The 22,118-nt window shown below is 38.3% G+C and overlaps 1 protein-coding gene and 1 long non-coding RNA gene across 2 annotated transcripts; one reads left to right on the top strand and one right to left on the bottom strand.

Moving 5' to 3' along the window:
* Nucleotides 1–859: 859 nt before the first annotated feature.
* On the bottom strand, nucleotides 860–20,840 carry LOC135085733 (homeobox protein PKNOX2-like). The gene is made up of 10 exons (XM_063980530.1): nucleotides 20,761–20,840; nucleotides 19,177–19,366; nucleotides 17,413–17,542; nucleotides 16,620–16,696; nucleotides 15,706–15,790; nucleotides 14,476–14,550; nucleotides 12,532–12,674; nucleotides 11,401–11,536; nucleotides 6,512–6,592; nucleotides 860–2,669 (listed from the first exon to the last, which is right to left on the bottom strand). Exons 1-10 carry the CDS (start codon nucleotides 20,832–20,834, stop codon nucleotides 2,545–2,547), a joined length of 1,116 nt encoding a protein of 371 aa, XP_063836600.1. The 5' UTR covers nucleotides 20,835–20,840; the 3' UTR covers nucleotides 860–2,544.
* LOC135085822 (uncharacterized) lies at nucleotides 2,951–3,901 on the top strand. Its single transcript, XR_010260228.1, has 3 exons — nucleotides 2,951–3,251; nucleotides 3,315–3,593; nucleotides 3,690–3,901. It is a non-coding gene; the product is annotated as an uncharacterized LOC135085822 (long non-coding RNA).
* Nucleotides 20,841–22,118: the final 1,278 nt, after the last annotated feature.

Genomic DNA, 22,118 nt, shown 5'->3' on the forward strand with positions numbered 1-22,118 from the left:
CCACTGTTAGTTTACAATCTAACGCGTTATATTATAAATTGACAGAGTTCACAATTTCACGTTGACATATACACCGTATTATAATGATATTACCAACACTTTTGTTAAAAAAGTGTATTTTTAATGGGTATTTTTTCTAATCGAAAATTTACAACGTAAATTTCAAGTTACACTTCTTAATTTATTTTTCATTCAATGGTTACCTCTCCTATTCTTTAGGCATAATCTAAGATATCTAAAAGCTAATATGGCTGTTTTAAAACGAAAAAATAATTACAATGAGTATATTAAAACTTATTTTTTTTACATTTTTTTAAATAAATACAATCTTGACTATGGACGGTATTATAGTTTTTTTCGTGGTAAAAAATATTCTTATGCTATTTCTTTATGGTTCAGTCGGGGAGTGGAATCAAAACAAAAGAACAACTATCTCACAACCGGACATCAAAATTGACCACCTCATTATTAAAAAAAGCATTATTATTTTATTAAAAAATCTCTAAGAGACTTGAATCTATTTCAAAAAATCCCAAAGCTGGAATTTCAGACGACAATTATTTATCTGTGCGAGAATTCCTAAAAATCAGTCAAAAATATAATTGAAACGAATCGTATAACACGTATTTAGTTCTAAATTATCATTCCTCAAGGATTTTATGTATACTCGTATGACATAATAAGAAGTAGGTAAAATTTACATTCATCTGATTCTGGGCAAAGGCTGATTCTTTGTGTACCTACTTTAGAACAGCAATTAAAACATGTATTTTTGTATACATATGAGTTTTTATCAGCACAAGACAATATGAATTCCGTAAAAGAAAACTTTTGTTAGTCCACCATAATTAGGTATATTGTATTATATTTGGAATGGATTGCATCTGCCAAACTTATGTGTTATTCTTCAAAGCAGAATCAGCCTTGTACAATTTTCAGTTTATGATACATTTATAAATATTACAATTTAAAATATTTGAGGTATGGATTACGTATACGCGGTACAGACTGAGCAATAACTATTAAAATATCAATAACATTTAAATACTGATTGGTATTCAATATCTATAGGCAATAAATGACATAATTTCACATAATTTTTGCCATTCTATGATTTTCTTTACTAATTTGTGTCCATTTTTTTAAATTATTGCTCAGCCATTTCTATGCTAATATAATTTTCTTAAATATTTATGGTATACTGCTCGTATAATTATGTCTTTTCTGATAAAACGTTTTCATGATTTGAAACACGATATTTGTCATCACTTTTTGTATACACCGTAACTTTTTGTATACAAACGTGAAGTGTATACTTTTTTTTATTAACAAGTAGTATATGTCAGCTCAGAAGCTATACGAATATGTGTAGCCGTATACGTTTCGAATTTCGATGTATACAAATTGTAAAATGTATACTTTAGCCACGCAATACTTAGTTGCGTAAGAACATCCACTTTAACGAAACTTAATTATGTATATTACACAATGTAGACAATCCAACGCCCCCTATTTCGCGCCGCGTACCTTACTTTACATAAAAAAGCTAGATATCTCATTCTTTTTAATACTTTTTAGTCATGCTATAAAGATAATACTTGTTAAGGACGAAGCACACTTATCAACCCGAAAACGGATCGTGACTATATCAACTCGAGGCGGTTAGTATTCTTTGTATGAAACTCCGTACACTTGTCCGCATCGTAACGTAAACGCCTCGCCTTGATCCCTTTCCGGGTTGACAAGTGTGCTATGACCTTTATTTGTCGTTCAAGGACAACTCCACTTCTTGTCATGGTTTTATACTACACCTTACTTTGACACTTTGACTTGGATGACATTTCTGACTTGTCACTTTGACATACACTTGACTTTGACATCACAAGAGATCGCTATACAATTTTAAATTACCTTACCCGACGTATTTATTATGACTTGTGTTATTTTACTGATTTTGACTTGACAACTGTAATTTTATTTATTTTAAATTTGATTTGAAATGACTCTAATAGTCATGTTGACACCAACTAGTCAACGTATTTGTATATGAAGTTTATTAGTTGTATATGTATACATTGTGACGTCACTATTTTTTTAATTCAATGATTGAATTGGAATTAAAAACCAATTACCTGTTAAATGGTCTCAACATCCCTATGGTTAAATTAGCAAAAAAGTTACCGGTAAAGTTTCTGATAGTTATCTGACGTTTAAAATCACCTGTTTAGCTGACTTTATCTCTGTACGAGAGCTGAGAAACCAAAATTAATATTTAAGTTTCAATAAGTCTATAATAAGTTATCAGAGAAAGTATAAGCTAGAGACAGAACAGCTCTTAACTAATTCCACATTATGATAAAATATATCTGACAGATAAGTCCCTGATAGGCTATCAGAGACCTTATAAGCAAACGCAAAACAGACTTACTCCAAACTAAATCTTGTACTTTATCTGACAGATAACTTCCTGATAAACTATCAGACACTTTATCAGCCACCTTCAAAACACGCTGTATAGTATAGACATACATCATCACCTCAGAGTTAGTGCATCGGTTGCTGTAGTGGTGGAAAGTTGGTGTGGTCTCGCGAGTCTTCGTTCCTGGTCTCCTGTTCGTCGCCTGATTGGTCTCCGTCCTGGTCCTCGTCTTCTGATGAGGATAGCAGGCCTGGGAGAGTGAGAGAGAGAGAAAAATGATAGATATAGTTCCAAAATACTGAACTGTCCTATCCATGACATTGACAGTGGGGCGCCACCGTCAATACCGGATCGCTGGTTCCGATTTTTGCCATGTTGGAAACCATTTAGTTGAACGATGGTAGCGCCCCCCTGTCATTGAGTTTGGTGGGACAGTTCAGCGTGGGTCATCTATATACCTATTATACATCCTATGGTAACCATAGAGATATAGAGAGATGCCAACTAATGCGCTGAGTTCGAAACCACCCGTATTCACAAACGATACTTACCTATGCAAAGCAGCAACGCTATGCGAAATGAGACATTTCTCAATGCGTTCCATATGACAAGCCTTTCAATTCATAAACAATACTTAAACGACCCTTGACTATGCAAAATCAGAGTGTTGAATAGAGTTCTGTGATTGGTTCGCTTATGTTACGCACTTCACTCCGCTAACTGACATGACATTCCTGTCATTCAAACGGTGCAACGGTTTATAAGTGTCTTTATTTTGTGGATTTGTGAATTAAATAATATAAATAAATATGGATAAAACTACAACTATCAGGTTAGTATGAATATTTCGATTAATAATAATAGTGAAAATCATGTTTCAATCATTATTTTTCAGATAAAAAAGCTGCCGTTTTCTTCTTCCGAAAGAGAGCTGCTGATTGTAGCTTAATAAGAGAAAGGCCTATTATTGAAGACAAGCATATTATTATCCTCTCTAAAATATCGGGTTGACGAAGCAGGCCTGGGAAACTCTAACAGTGGCTTACAATTCTCAACCATATTTTATGTTTCACAAAGGCTCACACATCAACTGAAAAGCTGCTGGAATAATTTAAAGACCCAAAGAATGAAAGAACTTTCTCAGGAATCAATCAAACGTTCTCAACACCCACTAGTAAGTAATGTTTTTAAAATATATAGTACGTAGATTTATGAGGAATAACTAAGCAGAATATACTCAAAGGAATAAAATTCATAATTTGCTTTTCAGGTAGGTATCAAGAAATTAAGATTAGTAGTAGCAAGAATGAAGATTAAGACAGAAACAAGAATCAAACGCACCACATTGAATAATATACAACAAGACCAGGCTTTGCACGAGTTGGGGCTACAAAGAGAAAAAATATTGATAGAAAGAGAAAACAATTTGTTAGAACATGAAAAAAAGCTTTATGATTTACAAATACATAAAATTAAATTAGACATTGAAGATTGATGAAATAAAACTTTATTAAAAATTTTATGTTTTATTTGCCACTAGCAACTGATACATTATGTAGGTGGCACTGGAAGGCCTCCTCGCAGTTAATTTCCTCAGGTCTTCTTTTATCAGTGGTAAAAGTATGAAAAGTACCCCATCATTGGAAAACCTAAACTAAATTCGTCTGAATTGTAATAATCAAAGGGATTTTGGGAATCCCGTATCACTTTTCTGGTACTTATTCTACTTTGCTCATTGATATAATTATCAAATTCTTCTTCACTACTGTAATCCATTGTAAGATAATATTAATCGAATACAACCATAAATAAAGCAAACAAACCTCAAAAACGAGAATAACCTAAAAATTTTGACGTAAATAGACACTATGCGTTGCGTAATACAGCTCCCTGGCTACCTCAATGACATATACTATAAAAACATCTTAGGGCTACCTTAGCTTTGCGTTCATTCTAACGGCCGAATACTGAAACACTACTCAAATCTGTCACTCAGCTGACGGGCTCCTAAATTTAAGTATCCTTCAATTTTAAATGGTATTCTCAAACGCTACTCAACGGATTTGAAGCCGTGATCAGCTAAGCAGCTCTCAAATGTTTACATAATGGCAACATTTACCAAAAAAAGTATGTTTTCATTTACACAAATGATAACTTTACGTCTTTTATCCATTACACGCAGCATCGTTTGGTTATGTATTGTCTTTTATGGAAATATACTCAATCAACTTAACATAGAACAGTTTATTTTTAGTTTCTATTATATATAAATTTCGTTTTATCATATAAAAATAATAATGCTTGCATTTTTATTTAATTAAAAAAATAATTTTAAATATGATACTTTTTATTGTTGAAATCTATTAAGTGGCGATCGTGGACCGAAACGTAACCTCAATTGACATTCATCATTGTTGACTGACAGAGCATCAAATTGACAAATCAACAACTCTTGGAAATGCTGCTATGCGATGTCCCCTTAATCCTCAGAAATAGGCATGTTTATGTAAAGCGATTTCATAGCAGCTATTTTAGTTGTTACTTCGTGCACTATACGATGCACAGTTGGCTGTTAGATGTGGAAGATATCACCTAGTACACGTTCATAACTTCCCGTTGCGTAGAACAGTAGAGTTATAATAAGTATTTGGTCCACTGGTTGTATCACATTTGGTGAGGGGTTTCAAAGAGCTTCCAAATTATGAATCCAGAAACAACACCGTTTCTTTAGAGACGCGGAACCTCGCTCGGAATTGCATGTCATTATAATAATATTTTTCAATAGCGTTCAGCCTTATTGCGTTCCTGCGATTAGATCTAGGTATTTCCTCGAGGCTCGAAAGAAATGATAACGATGACACACATTATTTACCACTATTTAGGTCGTTTTAGGTATAACAATAGGATTTAAGATACCGCGCAAGCACTCTCAAATTTAACAGCTGCTTAAGACGATTTGACAGTTGTTTGAGTAATGCTTAGCGTTGAATGGCGTTTCAGTATGCGAAAATTCATTTAAGTGGCGTTTGAGTGCAACTTAATTTGAGAGGTGCTTAAAAATTGAGAACTGCTCAGATATTGTTTTGAGTATGCGAAATGTAAGTTTAGGAGCTGCTTAACTATTTGAGAAGCCGTCAAATATTTAAATGGCGTTTCAGTATTCGGCCGTAAGGGACGCATAGTGCTTGTCACCACTGAAGTATCGTCTATGAATAGGTTTTTGGGACCCTGTGCATCCACGCGCACTATGAGGCCTCAAAGTAATGTTTGTGAATACGGGTGTCAGTGTCGCATTAGAAATTGACACACAAAAAGTAATCAAAATAATAATATGTGCTCATTATCTACTGCGGTATCAGTACTCAACGTCCGAATAATCTTTAGCACTACGCAAGCAATGTAAACTGTTTACATAATGACGTCTGCAGCAATGTGTTCTGTTTTTGGGCATATTGCTGCGACACCGGCCACGCCCCCTTGTCACATCTCCCTTTAGTTTCTGTGATGGTAACGTTATCTATCCGCTTTGCACTGGAGGGAAGTCAAACCTTAACTTCGAACTCCTATGTTCTTCTGATTAATTTTGTTGCGAGTCCAATGACAGTTCAAATTTCCCCCGGGACTAACTTGACCTTCGCTGGTTGGGTTGTTGGCGGTCAAGCTGTAGATCCTGGCTACACAGGAGTTGCAGCCGTGGGAACGAAAGGTTCGGAGAGGAACGTAATGTAAAACAAACTATAAATAAATTATTAATGCCCATTTTCAACATCTATCCCTAATTTTAAGAGACCTATGCTAACACATAACAGACATTTTGTTTTCATAGGGGCCACTTAAAAATTAACGATTGATAGTGAAAACGGGCATTAGTAACGTACTCGGCTAAATTGTTGGTGTTCAGATACGTTTAGCTACTATATTACTCGACTATTTCAAACAAGGCTTGAGGGGTAAACATGCGAGCATCAGGCCTCCCCAACCCGTCTGGCCAGCGTGGGGAGTGTAGGACAAATCCTCTTGCCTCTGGTCAATTAGAGGGTCGTGCTCCTGCAATGGAGACTAAATGACCTGATGATTATTTATAATATTTACCTGCTGTAAATTGTGGATTGGACAGAGCGTCGGGCCAGTATCTCTTGTTTATGGACGAGCCGTTTTTGCTTTTCTTGCCACCTGAAAATAAAACAATTTGGGCGCTAGTATTAAGTTGGAGTAGATAGAGTCAGCGTGAAATAATTCGTGACACGCAAAAATCTATTAGATATAGACATTGGAATACATATAGAAATTGGAATGCAAAATATAGAAATTGGAATATAGAAGGTCCCGTTTTAACCTTCATTATTAGATTAGAACAAACGGAAAATAATTGCAAAAATTAAATTCAAAAACATTTGATTTTGGAACCCTCGGATAGCGTCAATATCTGACGAAACTAAGATGGGGATCTCACCAGACTTGTCAGTTCAGTTGTTGACTTAATTATTAGTATAGCCTGACCAGGAACATAAAAACCCTGGCATAGAGGCGCGACAATTCAAATCAAATCAAATCAAATTAGTTTATTGCAATTGTAGGTACATATCATACATTGATGGATCTTAAATTTAAACGTAAAATTGTTCAGCTACAATTTGCCAAGCAGATGGCGTGCAATATACATATAAATGGTTACTTAATACTAATTAACTAATTTACTTAAAACCTGTTCATTTTATAATTTTACATGCAAACATTTAATTTTTATGATCACATTTTTAAATTGTCCAGGAGGAATTCGTTAATGGAGTAGTATGCCTTCTCAACCAGAAAGTGAAATAATGCATTTTTAAAGGAAATTAATTCTTCTTTATTTCTTATGTTGTCCGGTAACTTATTGAAAATACGTGGTGCCATACCCGTGACATTTTTCGTGAACAAAGCAGTCTTATGTGTTTTCGAGCATATTTTGTTTTTATGACGTTTACTATTTAATGTCTCAAATAACGATAAGTTCTTTTTAACGAAAAGACAGATTTCCTGTATATAAATACACGGCAGGGTCAGCAGTTTCAATGACCTAAAGTGTGGTAGACAACTATCGGTTGGTCGCAATTTGCACAGAGCTTGAACACATTTCTTTTGTGCTCTGAAGACTGTTTCTCTATCCGTGGAGTTACCCCAGAAGATGATTCCGTAACGGATCGTTGATACGACATATGCGTGGTATGCTATTAAAACAGTGGGTTGATTAACGAGTCGGGCAAGTCTATATAAAGCATATGAATATTTGTTTAGCTTTTTGCACACTGTTTCTGTCTGAAATTTCCATGTCAAATTATTATCCACCCAAAGACCTAGGAACTTTGTTTTGTCGGTTTCTTCTATTTTTGTGTGTTTAAATTTAATGTCCAGATTTAGTTTATTTGTGTTTTGTTTAAATGTCATGATATGCGTCTTACTTAAATTTATTTTAATATTATTTGAAATAAGCCATTCAATTACATTGGAAAGTGTCATATTTATGTCAGATTTGTAGGATTCTAATTTATCTCCAGTAAATAATATTGTACTATCGTCAGCAAATAAGGTCATTGAGTAATCTGTAACTTTAGGCATGTCATTAATGTAAATCAAGAAAAGTAATGGTCCAAGGATACTTCCTTGGGGGACTCCATACTTTACCAGTTTTCTTTCAGAACAAAAACATTTTTCTATTTTTAATTTAGGACAAATTTTAGTGATACTGGTTATTTGGTGTCTGTTAGTTAAATAAGACGTCAAAAAATCCAGCATATTACCTCTTATACCATAAAGCTCTAATTTTTTTAGCAGAATGACATGATCCACGTGATCGAAGGCTTTAGTCATGTCCATATATACTGCTGTGACGGGCAATTTCCTATCCATGCAAGTAAGTACTTGGTTAATCAAGTTGTATATTGCCATATTAATATCTTTGTTTTTCCTGAAACCAAATTGCTCTTTAGCAAATATATCATATTGAATAAAGAAGTTGTTTAATCTATTGAAAATTACTTTTTCAATTATTTTAGAGAATATCGGTATTAGGGCTACAGGTCTATAATTATTCATGTCCATTTTATTGTCTTTTTTAAAGAGAGGCTTAATGACCGATATCTTCAATTCGTCAGGAAAGTATCCATTCTGGATGCATAAATTTATAACGTGACTAAGTACGGATGCAATAGCTGGTGCAACGTATTTCACGACTTTGGTAGTAATCCCATCATACCCACAACTATTAGTGTTTTTCAGAGACTTTATAATAACGCCGATGTCGTATGGGATAGTTGGGACCATAAAAAAGGATCTATTATTTTTGTTGTTGACACAATGTATTATTTTATTACTTGGCTTACATAGAGGAGCAACTTGGTTTATGAAATGGTTGTTAAAAGTTTCCGCTACCAATTTTGGGTCGTTAATTACTCGATCATTTTGCTTAATTGAAATACTCTCGGTAGGGAAACGTCTTTTTTCTTTGTTTATGATTGTCCACGTTGCTTTTGATTTATTTTTCGCGTTATTTATGTAATAATTGTTTTGTGCCTTTTTTGTTAGTGATATAATTTTCTTAAGTCTTTTTGAGTATTGTTTAAAATTATTTAAGTTTTCTTTACTGGGATGTAGTCTATAATGCCATAACATATCACGTTTGCGACTACAGACCTTCCGTATGCCGCTAGATATCCACCTTTGCTTTCTAACAATTGCATTTGATAGTGCAACACTGAGTACAGTCGTACCTGGGTTAAATTAATTGGCTAACTTTATGTATCAGGATTCAGGATTACGGGCTAATTTGATATTTTCATAAATTAACGAAAAAATATTATTATAGGTAACCTGGTTTAAATAAATTAAATGAAACCATCAATCGAGCTAGTAGGATTTATTTTTATTAATAATGAATAATCAAATTCAGAACTTGAATATTCAACTGCAATGTCTGCTCATGAACGCATCAAACTCGGTAGTTGTTTCCCAATTCCATAAAATTCAACACTTAGAAAGTGACAAATTTTTTTAAAATAGGTAGTTGAAACAAACCATAGCTAATTTTCATAGTGGACTGTACTATACGATAAACATGTCAGTCAATTTGACAACCTTTGTCGGAAACATTATTCAATGAAAATATTGTTCGAACCCTTAGTATTTCTCTTCGACAAATACTTTAACACATTGTGAACCACTTTTCTTTCACGACTATAAAAAGATTTTAGCAATTTAATTCACAAAATCAATTGCGCACATTTAAAATAAAGTTTGTTTACACTTTGACAGCAATAGACTGACATGCAAGGTGACATATCAATGAAGTTTTCAGTTACTGTTGCCATTAAAAGAAATTAGTACCATTAGTTTTCCGCAACATGGCGAGGGTTTTTATGTTCCTGGTCGGGCTATATATAGAAATTGGAATATTGGGCATCCCGTTTCAACCTTCTTTATAGACAAGGATGGAAGTCATTTTTCGAAAGTTTTGAGAGGTCGTGGATTTATCTTCGAACCCTGACAAGAACTACTAAATATCTGATGAAACTAAAGGACGTAAAAAACGGTTCTGTTTGACGTGACGGCGACGGCATCACGCATCTCTTTTTATCACACAGTGTGGCTGCTAGTGTCATCTCACTTGCTTTCTTTTTGCTCTATTCTGTTTAAGCTTATCTAAACCGCTTAAGTTAGAGGCTTGAAATTTGGCATGCAGGTAACTTAGTAAACTTAAAGCTTAGTTACAACAGGATATTGCAAAATTCCCACGGGAACGGGAGTTAGCGGGAAAAAACATTTGTATGAAAAAATCTAAGCCGCGTAAGATAGATGAAGGGGGTAAAACGGGATCCACGCGTACGAAATCGTGGGCGGCCGCTAGTTGCTTATAAACCAAATATACTGAACTGTCCTATCCTTGACATTGACAGTGGGGCGCCACCGTCAATACCGGATCGCTGGTTCGAATTTTTGCCATGTTGGAAACTATATAGTTGAACGATGGTGGCGCCCCCTGTCAATGAGTTTGGTGGGACAGTTCAGCGTAGGTCATCTATAGCTCACCAGGCTTGTCAGTGCAATCCAGCATCGGCAGTATGAACCAGTTGTTGACTTAATTAGTAGTATATAGAAATTGGAATATTGGGCATCCCGTTTCAACCTTCTTTATAGACAAGGATAGAAGTAATTTTTCGAAAGTTTTGAGAAATCGTAGATTTATATTCGAACCCTCAGATGACCTGACAAGACACCTACTAAATATCTGATAAAACTAAAGGACGTAGCACACTTATAACCTCGAAAAGGGATCACCGTATCGTCTTTCGCGAACTGTCATCGCCTTTGGCGCGCTGTCAAACGCGAGGCGAGGCGTTTACGTTACGGTGCGGATAAGTGTGCGTTGCAGTATGGAGTTTCATACAAAGAATACTGGCCGCCTCGAGATGATACGTTTACGATCCCTTTCCGAGTAGATAAGTAAGAATGATGTGAACATCTATAGTACTATTATGTTTATGTATTTATGTGTATGTCTATTATATTTCTTTATATTATGTCATTTATTGTATGTAATCTTATGTAAGTAGGTATATTATCCTAAATGTACATTTTTTGCACCGCCTTACTCTTTCTGCATGACCCGTGGTTGACTGGCAGAGAATGTCATCCGGCATTAAGTCCGCCACAGTGCATTGTTTCTATGTGTGCTAAAGTTTAAATCAGTCTTTCCCAATGTGGGCGCTGCAGGCTTAAAGGGGGGCGGTAAGAGACCCAGAAAAAAAATCGGGACGTTGTGTAGAGGCTTGGGAGGCGTCATCTACTAGGAGGACTCTTAGACATCGACTGAGCTCGACTCTTGACTACAAAAATGGGGGGCGCTAAAAAATAATGTATTCCCAAAGTGGGCAGTAGACTAAATAAGTTTGGGAACCACTGGTTTAAATAAATAAGTCTGCTATGATCATAAGCTTTCCACTTACCAGGCTTGTCAGTGCAATCCAACATTGGCTGTAGGATGCGGCGACGCGCGTTTATGAACCAGTTGTTGACTTGTAACAAAGTCAGCCGTGTCTGAGCTGCTAGGGAACGCTTCTCTTCTTCCGTGGGGTAGGGATGCTGTGGAAAAAATAATAAAAATAAAATCAATTTGCTTTTTCAGTATCATCCAGTACAAACAAATTCTGTGTGATTGTGCTGTTTAGTCTTCAAATGTTTAGATTGGACAGTTTGTAATTTGGAATCTGCAATCTGATATTATTTGAATTTTGGACTATAATATCGGGAACCTCGAATTTAGAAAGTGGAGCCTGGTTTCCAAATATGTATTTGGAATCTGAAATTTTAAATATGGACTTTGGAAACTAAAGTATGGAATTTGGAATATGAAATTTAAAATATACATTTTGGAATGTAAAATATAGATTTTGGATAGTGAAATCTGTAATTTGGAAAATAAAATCTCGAATTTTCCACAATAAAATCTGGATTTTGCATAGTGGCATTTAGAATCTGGATTTATATATAAAATCTAGATTTTTGACAATGGAATCTGGAATTTAGTAACTGGAATTTAGAATCTGGAATAAAAACATCTGGAATTTATACTATAGAATCTGGGAAATAAAATCTAGAATGTTGACTATGGAATGTAGAATATAAAATCAGGAATTTTGACTATGGACTATGAAATCTTAAAAATATAATCTCGAATTTGGATTATGGAATCTAAAATCTGGAATATAAAATCTGGGATTTTTAATATAGAATCTGGAATATAGAATCTGGAATCTGGCATTTTCACTATGGAATCTGGGATATAAAATCTGGAATTTTGACTATGGCCTATGAAATCTGGAAAATATAATCTCGAATTTGGATTATGGAATCTAAAATCTGGAATTTTTAATATAGAATCTGGAATTTTTAATATAGAATCTGGAATTAGTACTATGGAATCTAGAATCTGGAATTTTGACTATGGAATATAGAATCTGGAATTTTGACTATGGAATATAGAATCTGGAATTTTGATATCAATTAAAATTAATTCAGCAATTCACAATTTTCTCTATAGAATCTGGAATTTAGATACAAATTACTTAACCACTCACCACAAGGTGCTGAAACAGCCAGGCTCTCATGACCTGTGTCGCGTGTCGCGGCAGCACGCCGCGCTTGCCGCTCGCGTCGTCACCTTCGTCTTCTGGCGGCGGCGAACCGGATACTGAGGAGCAGGAGTTGTTGGAGTTCGTTCCTGGAAATAATAAACGAATAATAACTCCATTGACGAGTTGTTGCAGTTCATCCCTGGTTTTTTACCAGGGTTCGAAATTATCAAGATAATTACGCTTCGTGATAATTATCAGATAATTATCGGATAATTATCAACAGTGTAAGATACATTTGTCATATTGTTTCATAAGAAATTCTGATGTTACATTGAGAATGTTGCTTTATGTTTTTGGTTACTGATTGTTGTCAAATTATCCATCGCTAATCGCATAAACCGTTGTGGAAAATAGATACATATTTTGACGCTAGTTAACGAGTGATCGTTATGGAGCTAAATAGATAGGTTTTAGAACTAATCTATGTTAAATAACGTCCACCACAGTCCATACTAGTTTGAAAACTTCGAATACAGTTCACTTTTATGAGCGCATTGTTTTGTTATCAACTGATAATTATCCATCTGTTATTATCAAGATAATTATCATTGATAATTATCCTTTCGAACCCTGTTTTTTACAAATAAACATTGTTAAGAAAGAGTTGGAGTTTGTCCCTGGAGTTTAATGAAACAACTTGAGTGAGAAAGAGTTATTGCGAGTTTGTATTTGGTGGTCAAATGGAGAACAAGTCACCATGACTTGTCTTAGTTAACCTCTGGAGGCTAAGAATAAAATATAATAAAATTGGATCGGTCTATAACTCACAAATAAGTCCACTGTCCATCTATTGTAATTAATTTAGGAAATGACATTGGGAACTTTTTGCCCCACTTTTCGAAAAGTGAATCCAATGAATTTCCGTGCATTTTTTTTTTCTCTCTTATATGGGTTGAGAAAATGAAGTTTTAATATTTTATTTTATTTTACATTTAGGTAACATTTTTGACGACCTCGGTGGCGGAGAGGCGCACACACCGGTTTTCAAGGTGTGCCGGGCCAATCCTGAGGTCCCGGGTTCGATTCCCGGCCGGGACAATATAGAAAACGATCTTTTCACATTGTCTCTGGTTTGGGTGTGTTGTGGTTCGTCGTTCCCGATTTCCATAACACAAATGCCTTAGCTACTTATTTTGGGTTGGACTAATATATGAGATGTTGTCTTATATTAATTTAAGTATTTATAATATTTTATTTATTTATATTATTTTATTTACTTTTATTGGTTACTCTGCAATGCCAAACAACATAACATGTAAAAATATCAAATCATTTTAGACAAATATATTTTCAACTTAGACTCGTCATATCAGAATTCCCATATCTCACAACATAGCGCTTTAAGTGAATATACCTACAAGTATAAAGCTTTGAAATAAAATACGTTTCATCTTTGTCCGCCGTGGGGCATTTTCTCATATTAAAGTTCCCAATGTCCTTTAGGAAATGTCATAAACGTCATTTCTCTAACGCTTCTACACGTCCCAGTATTACTTAAACCTACCACAGCAGAGCCACTCCGAAATGCTATTTACGTAGAATCTAGGCTTTGCGTGAGAGAGATTCCAACATTCGAAACTTTTGATAACTTTTTTTATTTAATTACTAGCGGCCGCCCGCGACTTCGTACGCGTGGATCCCGTTTTACCCCCTTTTCCCGAATTTTCTTTGCTATAAACCTCACGGAGCCCGAGACCTTTCCAACGAATGCAAAACCGTGGAAATCGGTTCGTGCGTTCTGGAGTTATAGCGTCAGGGAGGAAAACCCGACTTATTTTTATATAGTAGATTGACAAAGATCTACCAACAACAATGCAATGATATAATTTTTTTGAGTAACCCACCAGTGCTTCGACAATAAATAAGTAAGTAAGACTCGCTTTTTACCTGTGAATGAGTCCGTTGGAATCAATCCGGCTCCTATTTGACTGATCGGTGTGGAACCTTGAACGACTAGCGATGCTGAAACACAAAACACATTTTTTATTTGATTATCAACTTTATTAGCTAGCGTGTATGAATAAAATTCAATTATACTCTATAAGTTGGTTCCAAAAAAGCACTTTTAGAAGTTCCAGTACAATTTTAACTTAGTCTAGCGATATTTACCTTTATGAGGTCATATCTTTTATCAGGTACTAATATCAGAGGTGGAATTGTGTAAAGCAATCGTTATCATTTGACAGTTCATAGCGTACGATTATTCTGTCAAACGCTTTAACGGATTTTATCGTACGTTATGAACAGTCAAATGATTACGATTGCTTTACACAATTCCACCTCAGGTCTGCTGAAAATCAGCGTCATGGCAAAAATTGTCACGACGACTAAAGCTAAGTCAGGGAATATTTTTTCACACAACCGTTGTACTTGTTCAAGTATCTTTCGAAAAATTTTTTCAATAAAGTTATGTATTATTATTCTTAAAGTAGTAAATTATGTATTATGTATGATTTATGTGTGTGTTGTGTATTGTGGGCAGCAGCGTTCTCTGAAATACATCAATCTTTTAAAGTGCGATCTCCAACCCAAGCGTGGGGATTATGGCAAAACAGGTGAGATACAGGCCAAGAGCTTCCTGGTATAGTCCTGTCCGTGAGCACGTAGAATTTGGTCAATGACCCCAAGCTACCCATCCTTATTGCTCGCGCGTAATTTTGTTGCTATCGCGCTCGCACACTCACTGCGGGTGCCCGTCGCACAGTCGCGACAGCAATATAATTACCCGCGAGCGATAAGGATGGGTAGCTAGGGGTCATTGGATAAAATTCTACGTGCTCACAGACCGGGCTTTAGTGGATGAAAAAACCCTCCACTATAGTGGAGGAGGCTCATAGTCCAGCAGTGGACTGTAAAGGGCTGTTGATGATGGTGATGTGTTTGTTGTATTTTTTTATTTATTTTATTCAGAAACTCAACAGCTGTTTTACAATATTCATGTTAGTTTGATGAGCATTAAATCTAAGCCAATTACAGAGTTTCCTAGCTGCTTAAATAAGTTCGTACATTATTACATTTATCAGGTAATGAGTAATGAGTACCAAGCGCTGCATGCTCAACCATGCCTAAAAAATAATAATCATGATTGATTTTGTATGTATATGTTGTTCAACTTACGTGGATCTCTCGAACTAACGGGGTAAGGCAATTCGGTGTGCGGCGGGAACACCGACGGATATTGCGCGGCCGGCGCGGGAGGCGACTGCGAACAAACATTAGTCGTTAAAAATATACCTATACAGGGTGATTTTGTTATCAGTATCCAAATTTTATTAATAAGCTCTATAGATTAATTTAACAATACAACTTCAACTTAATTATTCTTAATCGCGGTATTTTTCGCGTAAAAAGTTATCGAAAATGTAAATCGCGGGTACTCATATCTTAATTTTTAAAGGTTTAGGCTTATTTTCGCGTACCATTATGTCTATTAAGTTTTGTAATTAACTGTGTGTAGGTATTTTTCAATGAACGAAGCAAATTATCCACGTAAGCCAATTTTGAAACCGCGCGCAGCGGATAAAAATAATTAAATATGGAAAAAAATATTGTATTTTTATGTAAATCGATTAAGTCACTGATTCTGAGTCGCTCTTTGGATAGTAATAACAAAATCACCCTGTATAATAATAGATAAATAATAATAATAATAAAATCTTGTTAATTTTTACACTACGCCATCTAGTCCCAAACTCCCAAACTAAGCAAAGTTTGTTCTATGAAAGAAATAAAAAATGTTAATTTAGTACCAAAAAATATTCCAGTAGGCCTAGGATGTGCCATTTTCTAGATTTTAATACGTTTGTCGTCTAAAATCATTGATATGACCCTAGCCCAGGAAGGTTCCATTTTCTATATCCAAGTTCCAGTTTCTATATTCCAGATCCCAAATTTCAGATATGGGTATTAGACTACGAATATAAAGCACACCGCAAAGTATAGAAGCCGGAAACATTTAATTTTCGGAATTTAAACTCTATTAATAATATTGAAAGATAAATAGTATAAAATGGTAAACATACATTTCATACCTGATATTGAGGAGAATTTGATGTGCTAGAGTGGTCGTCCAGAGACCCGGATAAATTGTTGTTGCTCTCTACGCCTCCTGGAAATGAAAGAAATAGTCAACTATCGGGTAGCGACGTGACTGTGACGCGACTGTAGCGCGACGGTAACGCGGCTGTGACGCAACTGAGACGCGAAGGTGGCGCGACTGTGGCTCGAGTGTACCACTGCTTTAGGACAATATTGTGGGTCAGTGCTAAGAAGTAGCGCGTTAAACTCAGTTTAACCCTGCATAAAATCAAGTAGCAGTCTCATAAAGGTAGCAGGAAGGCATTGGATGCAGGCCGCTACCAATCGATGGGCGATGTGGAAATCATTGGGGGAGGCCTATGTTCAGCAGCAGACGTCCTGTGGCTGAAATGATGATGATGATGATGTCAACCCAGTCGAGTTAACTGCGCACTTGGCAGTCGTGACGTCACATGGACGCTCTGGTACGGAACACGGGGAGGTGTGCAGGTGAATGGGAGGGAGTCGCATTCTAGCCAGGTGCGCAGTTTGCTTGATCGGGTTGTACCTAGTAGATTTGGGTCCATATTACCACCTGTAGTGGTAGCGGGAAGGCGCTGGATGCAGGCCGCTACCAACTGGGCGATGTGGAAATCATTGGGGGAGACCTATGTTCAGCAGTGGACGTCCTGTGGCTGAAATGATGATGAAAATGTGGAGATCATTGGGGGACACTTATTTTCAATAGTGGACATTCTGTGGCTGCAATGATGATGAAAATCTAGTAAATATGAACGATTCACTCACCACCAGTGTAATCAGTCCTCAGCAGATTCTCGCTCTGCATCTTAGTCTTGAGGCAGGCGATGTACCGCCCGCAGAAGTCGCGGCATAGCTCTTGCACCTTCTCTAGCTCTAGCAGGTGGATCCTGAGGACCTGGAGACAAGACATAACACCATTTTAATCACAAAAAACACAGGATTAATCCCACCACTGCATCTCTTGGGTAGGCAGGATCCGCAGGTTGGCTTTTAAGGAAAACCAACAAGTAAAGGCCAAGTTTGTCCCGGGGGAAAGTCAAACTATCATTGGACTCATAACGAATCGAATCAAGGAAAAGTACTAGAAGATCGCAGCTTAGCTCCTGCACCTTCTCTAGCTCTAGCAGGTGGATCCTGAGGACCTGGAGACAAGATAGATGTTTGTAAGCCACTCCCGTTTGTACTGTAGGGAAGTCGAACCTTAACTTCGAACTCTTCCTATGTTCTTCTGATTATTTCGTTGCGGGTCCAATGACAGTTCAACTTTCCCCCGGGCGGGACAAACTTGACCTTCACTGGTTGGGTTTTTATTGGCGGTCAAGCTGTAGATTCGACGAACGAGGAAGAACGTGGGAATAGTCCTGTATTTTTAGTGGCTTTTACTAAAAATACAGGATTAATCCCACCACTGCAACTCCTGGGTAAGCAGGATCTACAGTTTGGCCTGCAGAAAGCCAACAAGTAAAGGCCACGTTTGTCCTGTGGAAAGTTAAACTGTCATTGGACCCGCAACGAATTGAATCTAGGAAAAGTTCTAGAAGATGGATCCTGAGAACCTGGGAAGAAGACAAATGTTTGTATAATATATATATATATATATAAGACCTAAAATGTGAATGCTAATGTGGTTATGCAAAATAAACTATTGAGTATTGAGTATTGTAAGTCACTAAAGATATGGAACTAATACCACCTCTATTTCCCACCGCTGCAACTACCTTGTAGCCAGGATCTACAGCTAGACCGCCAATAACCCAACCAGTGAAGGCCAAGTTTGTCACCTAACAGAAACCTAAAACCTGGAACGACCTCATAAAGGTAGCGGGAAGGCGCTGGATGCAGGCCGCTGCAGCCTTTGTGGAAATCATCTGGGGAGGCCTATATTCAGCAGTGGACGTCCTATGGCTGAAATGATGATGATGATGAAAACTAGATCATACCTGTATGCTCTTAATCATCAGGCCATCGATCTCCGGATCGTCGACCAGGAAGGGGCAACTCCTGTGTAGCCAGGATCTGCAGCTTGACCGCCAATAACCCAACCAGCGGAGACCAAGTTTGTCCCCTTAAAGCATTGGTTCCTAAAGTGGGGAGCGCGCCCCCCAGGGGAGGCGCAAAGACCTATAAAGGGCGGCGCGGGCCATCTGTGTACTTAAGTATGAAAAACCTGCGACCGCTGAGAATGCATTCCAGACTGCTTGATACTAAAGCCCGGTCCGTGAGCACGTAGAATTTTGTCCAATGACCCCTAGCTACCCATCCTTATCGCTCGCGCGTAATTATATTGCTGTCGCGCCTGTGCGACTGGCACCCGTAGTGAGTGTGCGAGCGCGATAGCAACATAATTACGCGCGAGCAATAAGGATGGGTAGCTTGGGGTCATTGGACAAAATTCTACGTGCTCACGGACCAGACTATACCAATAACTGACATTGAGGGGGGGCGCGGAATTTTTTGTATGGTCGAAAGGGAGACGTCAAATAAGTTTGGGGACCAATGCCTCAAAGAAACCTAAAGCCTGGAACGTACCTGTATGCTCTTAATCATCAGCCCATCGATCTCTGGGTCGTCGACCAGGAAGGGGCGCCGGTCCCTCCGCTGGTGCTGCACGAACGCTTGTAAGTCTGCCCCGAAGGCGTCGGCGGCCGGGGGCTCCGCCCCAGCCGTGGCTTGCTCGCACCGCTCCAGTAGCAGAGCGAGGAGTGGGAACAGAGGGTGTCTGGAAAGATATTGTACATAGTGAGTGAAGAAGCATGTCTCGGTGGATTTGAAGGGAGGCACCGGCAAGGATTAAATTTTTCTTATTATACTATTTGATGCCAGTAAAAAATATTCTATTACTCGTGTTTTACATCAATGAACCGACAACTTCAAGAAGACAGCTGGCAATGGCTAGTTCAATACGCACAACCCTCCTTCTGGCGCAGTCGGGTAAAAAGCGGAAGATCGTGCCTTTCGAAGACCGTGCCTTTAGAGTAGGCGCACACCGTTGATTTTTCGTCGGCCGATAGTTTAGTCGGGCAGTTGATCAGTATGGGCATGTATGGGAGTGCACACACTACGCCGATTCGATTTGGCCGATTCTTCATATAATTTAAAATCGGGCACAACTATCGGCCAACTAAAAATCAACGGTGTGCGCCTACTCTTAGACCTCTGTGAGTTGCATATGCGTACATCGTTCCATACCTCCTTGCGGTGATGATGATGATTATAATGCCTGAGACGGAGCCGTTGATGTCCAATAGGACCAAACTCGCAGCGCCGTCTCATTCGGCTCCGGCGGATTAGTTAACGAATAAGGTACCCTTTTGGCGGCGAGCGCCCCACGTAACCCACTGGGCTTTTCCGATGCTGGTGGGTATATACAGTTGAGCGAATCTTACGTCTTCGAGAGCTGCTGATTTCGACACCGTTGGGCTATTGTCGTCTCATCTCTATTGCTGATGATGATGGTCATGACAGTAATGATGGATGACGACAGTAATGTTCTGCACGCTCATGAGGATGTTTCATGTTAATGATGAAGACGAATACGATGATGATAATGTAGATTATGTTAATGATAACGACGATGGTGTCGATGCTGATGATGTTGATGACTCACTTGTACACGGCCCGCTTGTCGGCCTCGAACTGGGCCTGGTCGCCCTGCATGCTACAGCTAGCGTCGACAGTAGCGCACTGCACGCGGCATATTGTGACGATGATGATGACAGTTTTGATGACAGTTATTATGACAGTTATGATGACAGTTATGATGACAGTTATTGTGACAGTTATGATGACAGTTATGACGCTAGTTATGATGACATTTATGATGATGACAGTTACGATGACAGTGATGTTGACAGTTATGATGACAGTAATGATGATGACACGTATGATGACAGTTATGATACTAGTTATGATGACATTTATGATGATGACAGTAATGATGATGACAGTTGTGGTGACAGTTATGGTGACAGTTATGGTGACAGTTATGGTGACATTTATGATGATGACAGTTATGTTGACAGTTATGATGCCAGTTATGATGACAGTAATGATGACAGTTATGGTGACAGATATGATGACAGTAATGATGACGACAGTAATGACGTCACTCACTTGTACACGGCCCGCTTGTCGGCCTCGAACTGGGCCTGGTCGGCGTCCGCAGCCGGCGCGCCCCCGCCCTGCATGCTACCTCTCACAGCAACAGCTAGCACAATAGCGCCGACAGTAACGCACTGCACGCGGCATACTGTGACGATGATGATGACAGTTTTGATGACAACTATGGTGACAGTTATGATGCTAGTTGTGATGACAATTATGATGATAACAGTTATGATGATGACAGGTATGATGACAGTTATGGTGACAGTTGTGATGTTTGTTGTCATCACAGTTATGTTGACAGTTATGATGACAGTTATGATGACAGTTATGGTGACAGATATGATGACAGTAATGATGATGACAGTTACGATGCCAGTTATGTTGACAGTTACGTTGACCGTAATGATGACAGTTATGTTGACAGTTATGATGACAGTAATGATGACGACAGTAATGACGTCACTCACTTGTACACGGCCCGCTTGTCGGCCTCGAACTGGGCCTGGTCGGCGTCCGCAGCCGGCGCGCCCCCGCCCTGCATGCCGCCCCTCACGCGCCTCGCCGCCGCATCTGAAGAGAGAGACAATAAGGCCCTTTTCACACGTCCCGGTTGCCGGCTAACCGGCGCCGGAACATGTGAAAAGGGCCTTAGTCTAAGAACTCACGGCGCGATTTTCAACCGCGCCCGCGGCAGTTGCGGGCCCGCAGCTTCTGTAGAATGCAGATACTTATGTAAAAACTAATGCACAACTCACGACCCGGCACCGGCGGGCGACTATAGTCTGGTCCGGGAGCACGTAGAATTTTGTCCAATGACCCCAAGCTACCCATCCTTATCGTTCGCGCGTAATTATATTGCTGTCGCGACTGTGGGACGGGCGCCCGCAGTGAGTGTGCGGGCGGGTATAATAAGGATGGGTAGCTTGGGGTCATTGGACAAAATTCTACGTGCTCCCGGACCAGACTATAGTAGAATCGCGCGAGCCACGGTAACCGCAGCTTCAGCCGATTTCGCCCGCGCGCTCTGCGATCGATCGGCGGGCAACCGCCGCGGGCGCGGGTGAAAATCGCGCCGTGAGTTCTTAGCCTAAGTCGCTTTTCATACAAAAAAAAAAACAAAATCGCTTCAGTAGGCCTAGAATGTGCGCCACGGTAAACTTATAGAGGCATTTTATCGATTTTAAACGATAATCCCATACATTTGTCGTAAATAATAATATTTATTTATTAAATATATTTCTTTGATTTCTTTTCATTTGTAATTCGCTGACATAGCCCGACGGATTAGCAAGCTGAAGTGGGAATGGGCAGCGCACATAGTACGCAGAACTGAAACGTGAAATCGGTTAAAAACTCATCAAAAT

This window comes from Ostrinia nubilalis, chromosome 29 (genome assembly GCF_963855985.1).
Source record: "Ostrinia nubilalis chromosome 29, ilOstNubi1.1, whole genome shotgun sequence".
Lineage (NCBI taxonomy): Eukaryota > Metazoa > Arthropoda > Insecta > Lepidoptera > Crambidae > Ostrinia > Ostrinia nubilalis.

Bases quoted from the DNA above. Each gene is read 5' to 3' on its own strand.
- LOC135085733 (XM_063980530.1), bottom strand. From the start codon at position 20,834: ATGCAGGGCGGGGGCGCGCCGGCTGCGGACGCCGACCAGGCCCAGTTC. The intron at 17,543-19,176 runs GTACGTTCCAGG...TCTTGTCTCCAG, and splicing joins TGATGATTAAGAGCATACAG to GTCCTCAGGATCCACCTGCT. The intron at 16,697-17,412 runs GTGAGTGAATCG...TTTCATTTCCAG, and splicing joins GAGGACTGATTACACTGGTG to GAGGCGTAGAGAGCAACAAC.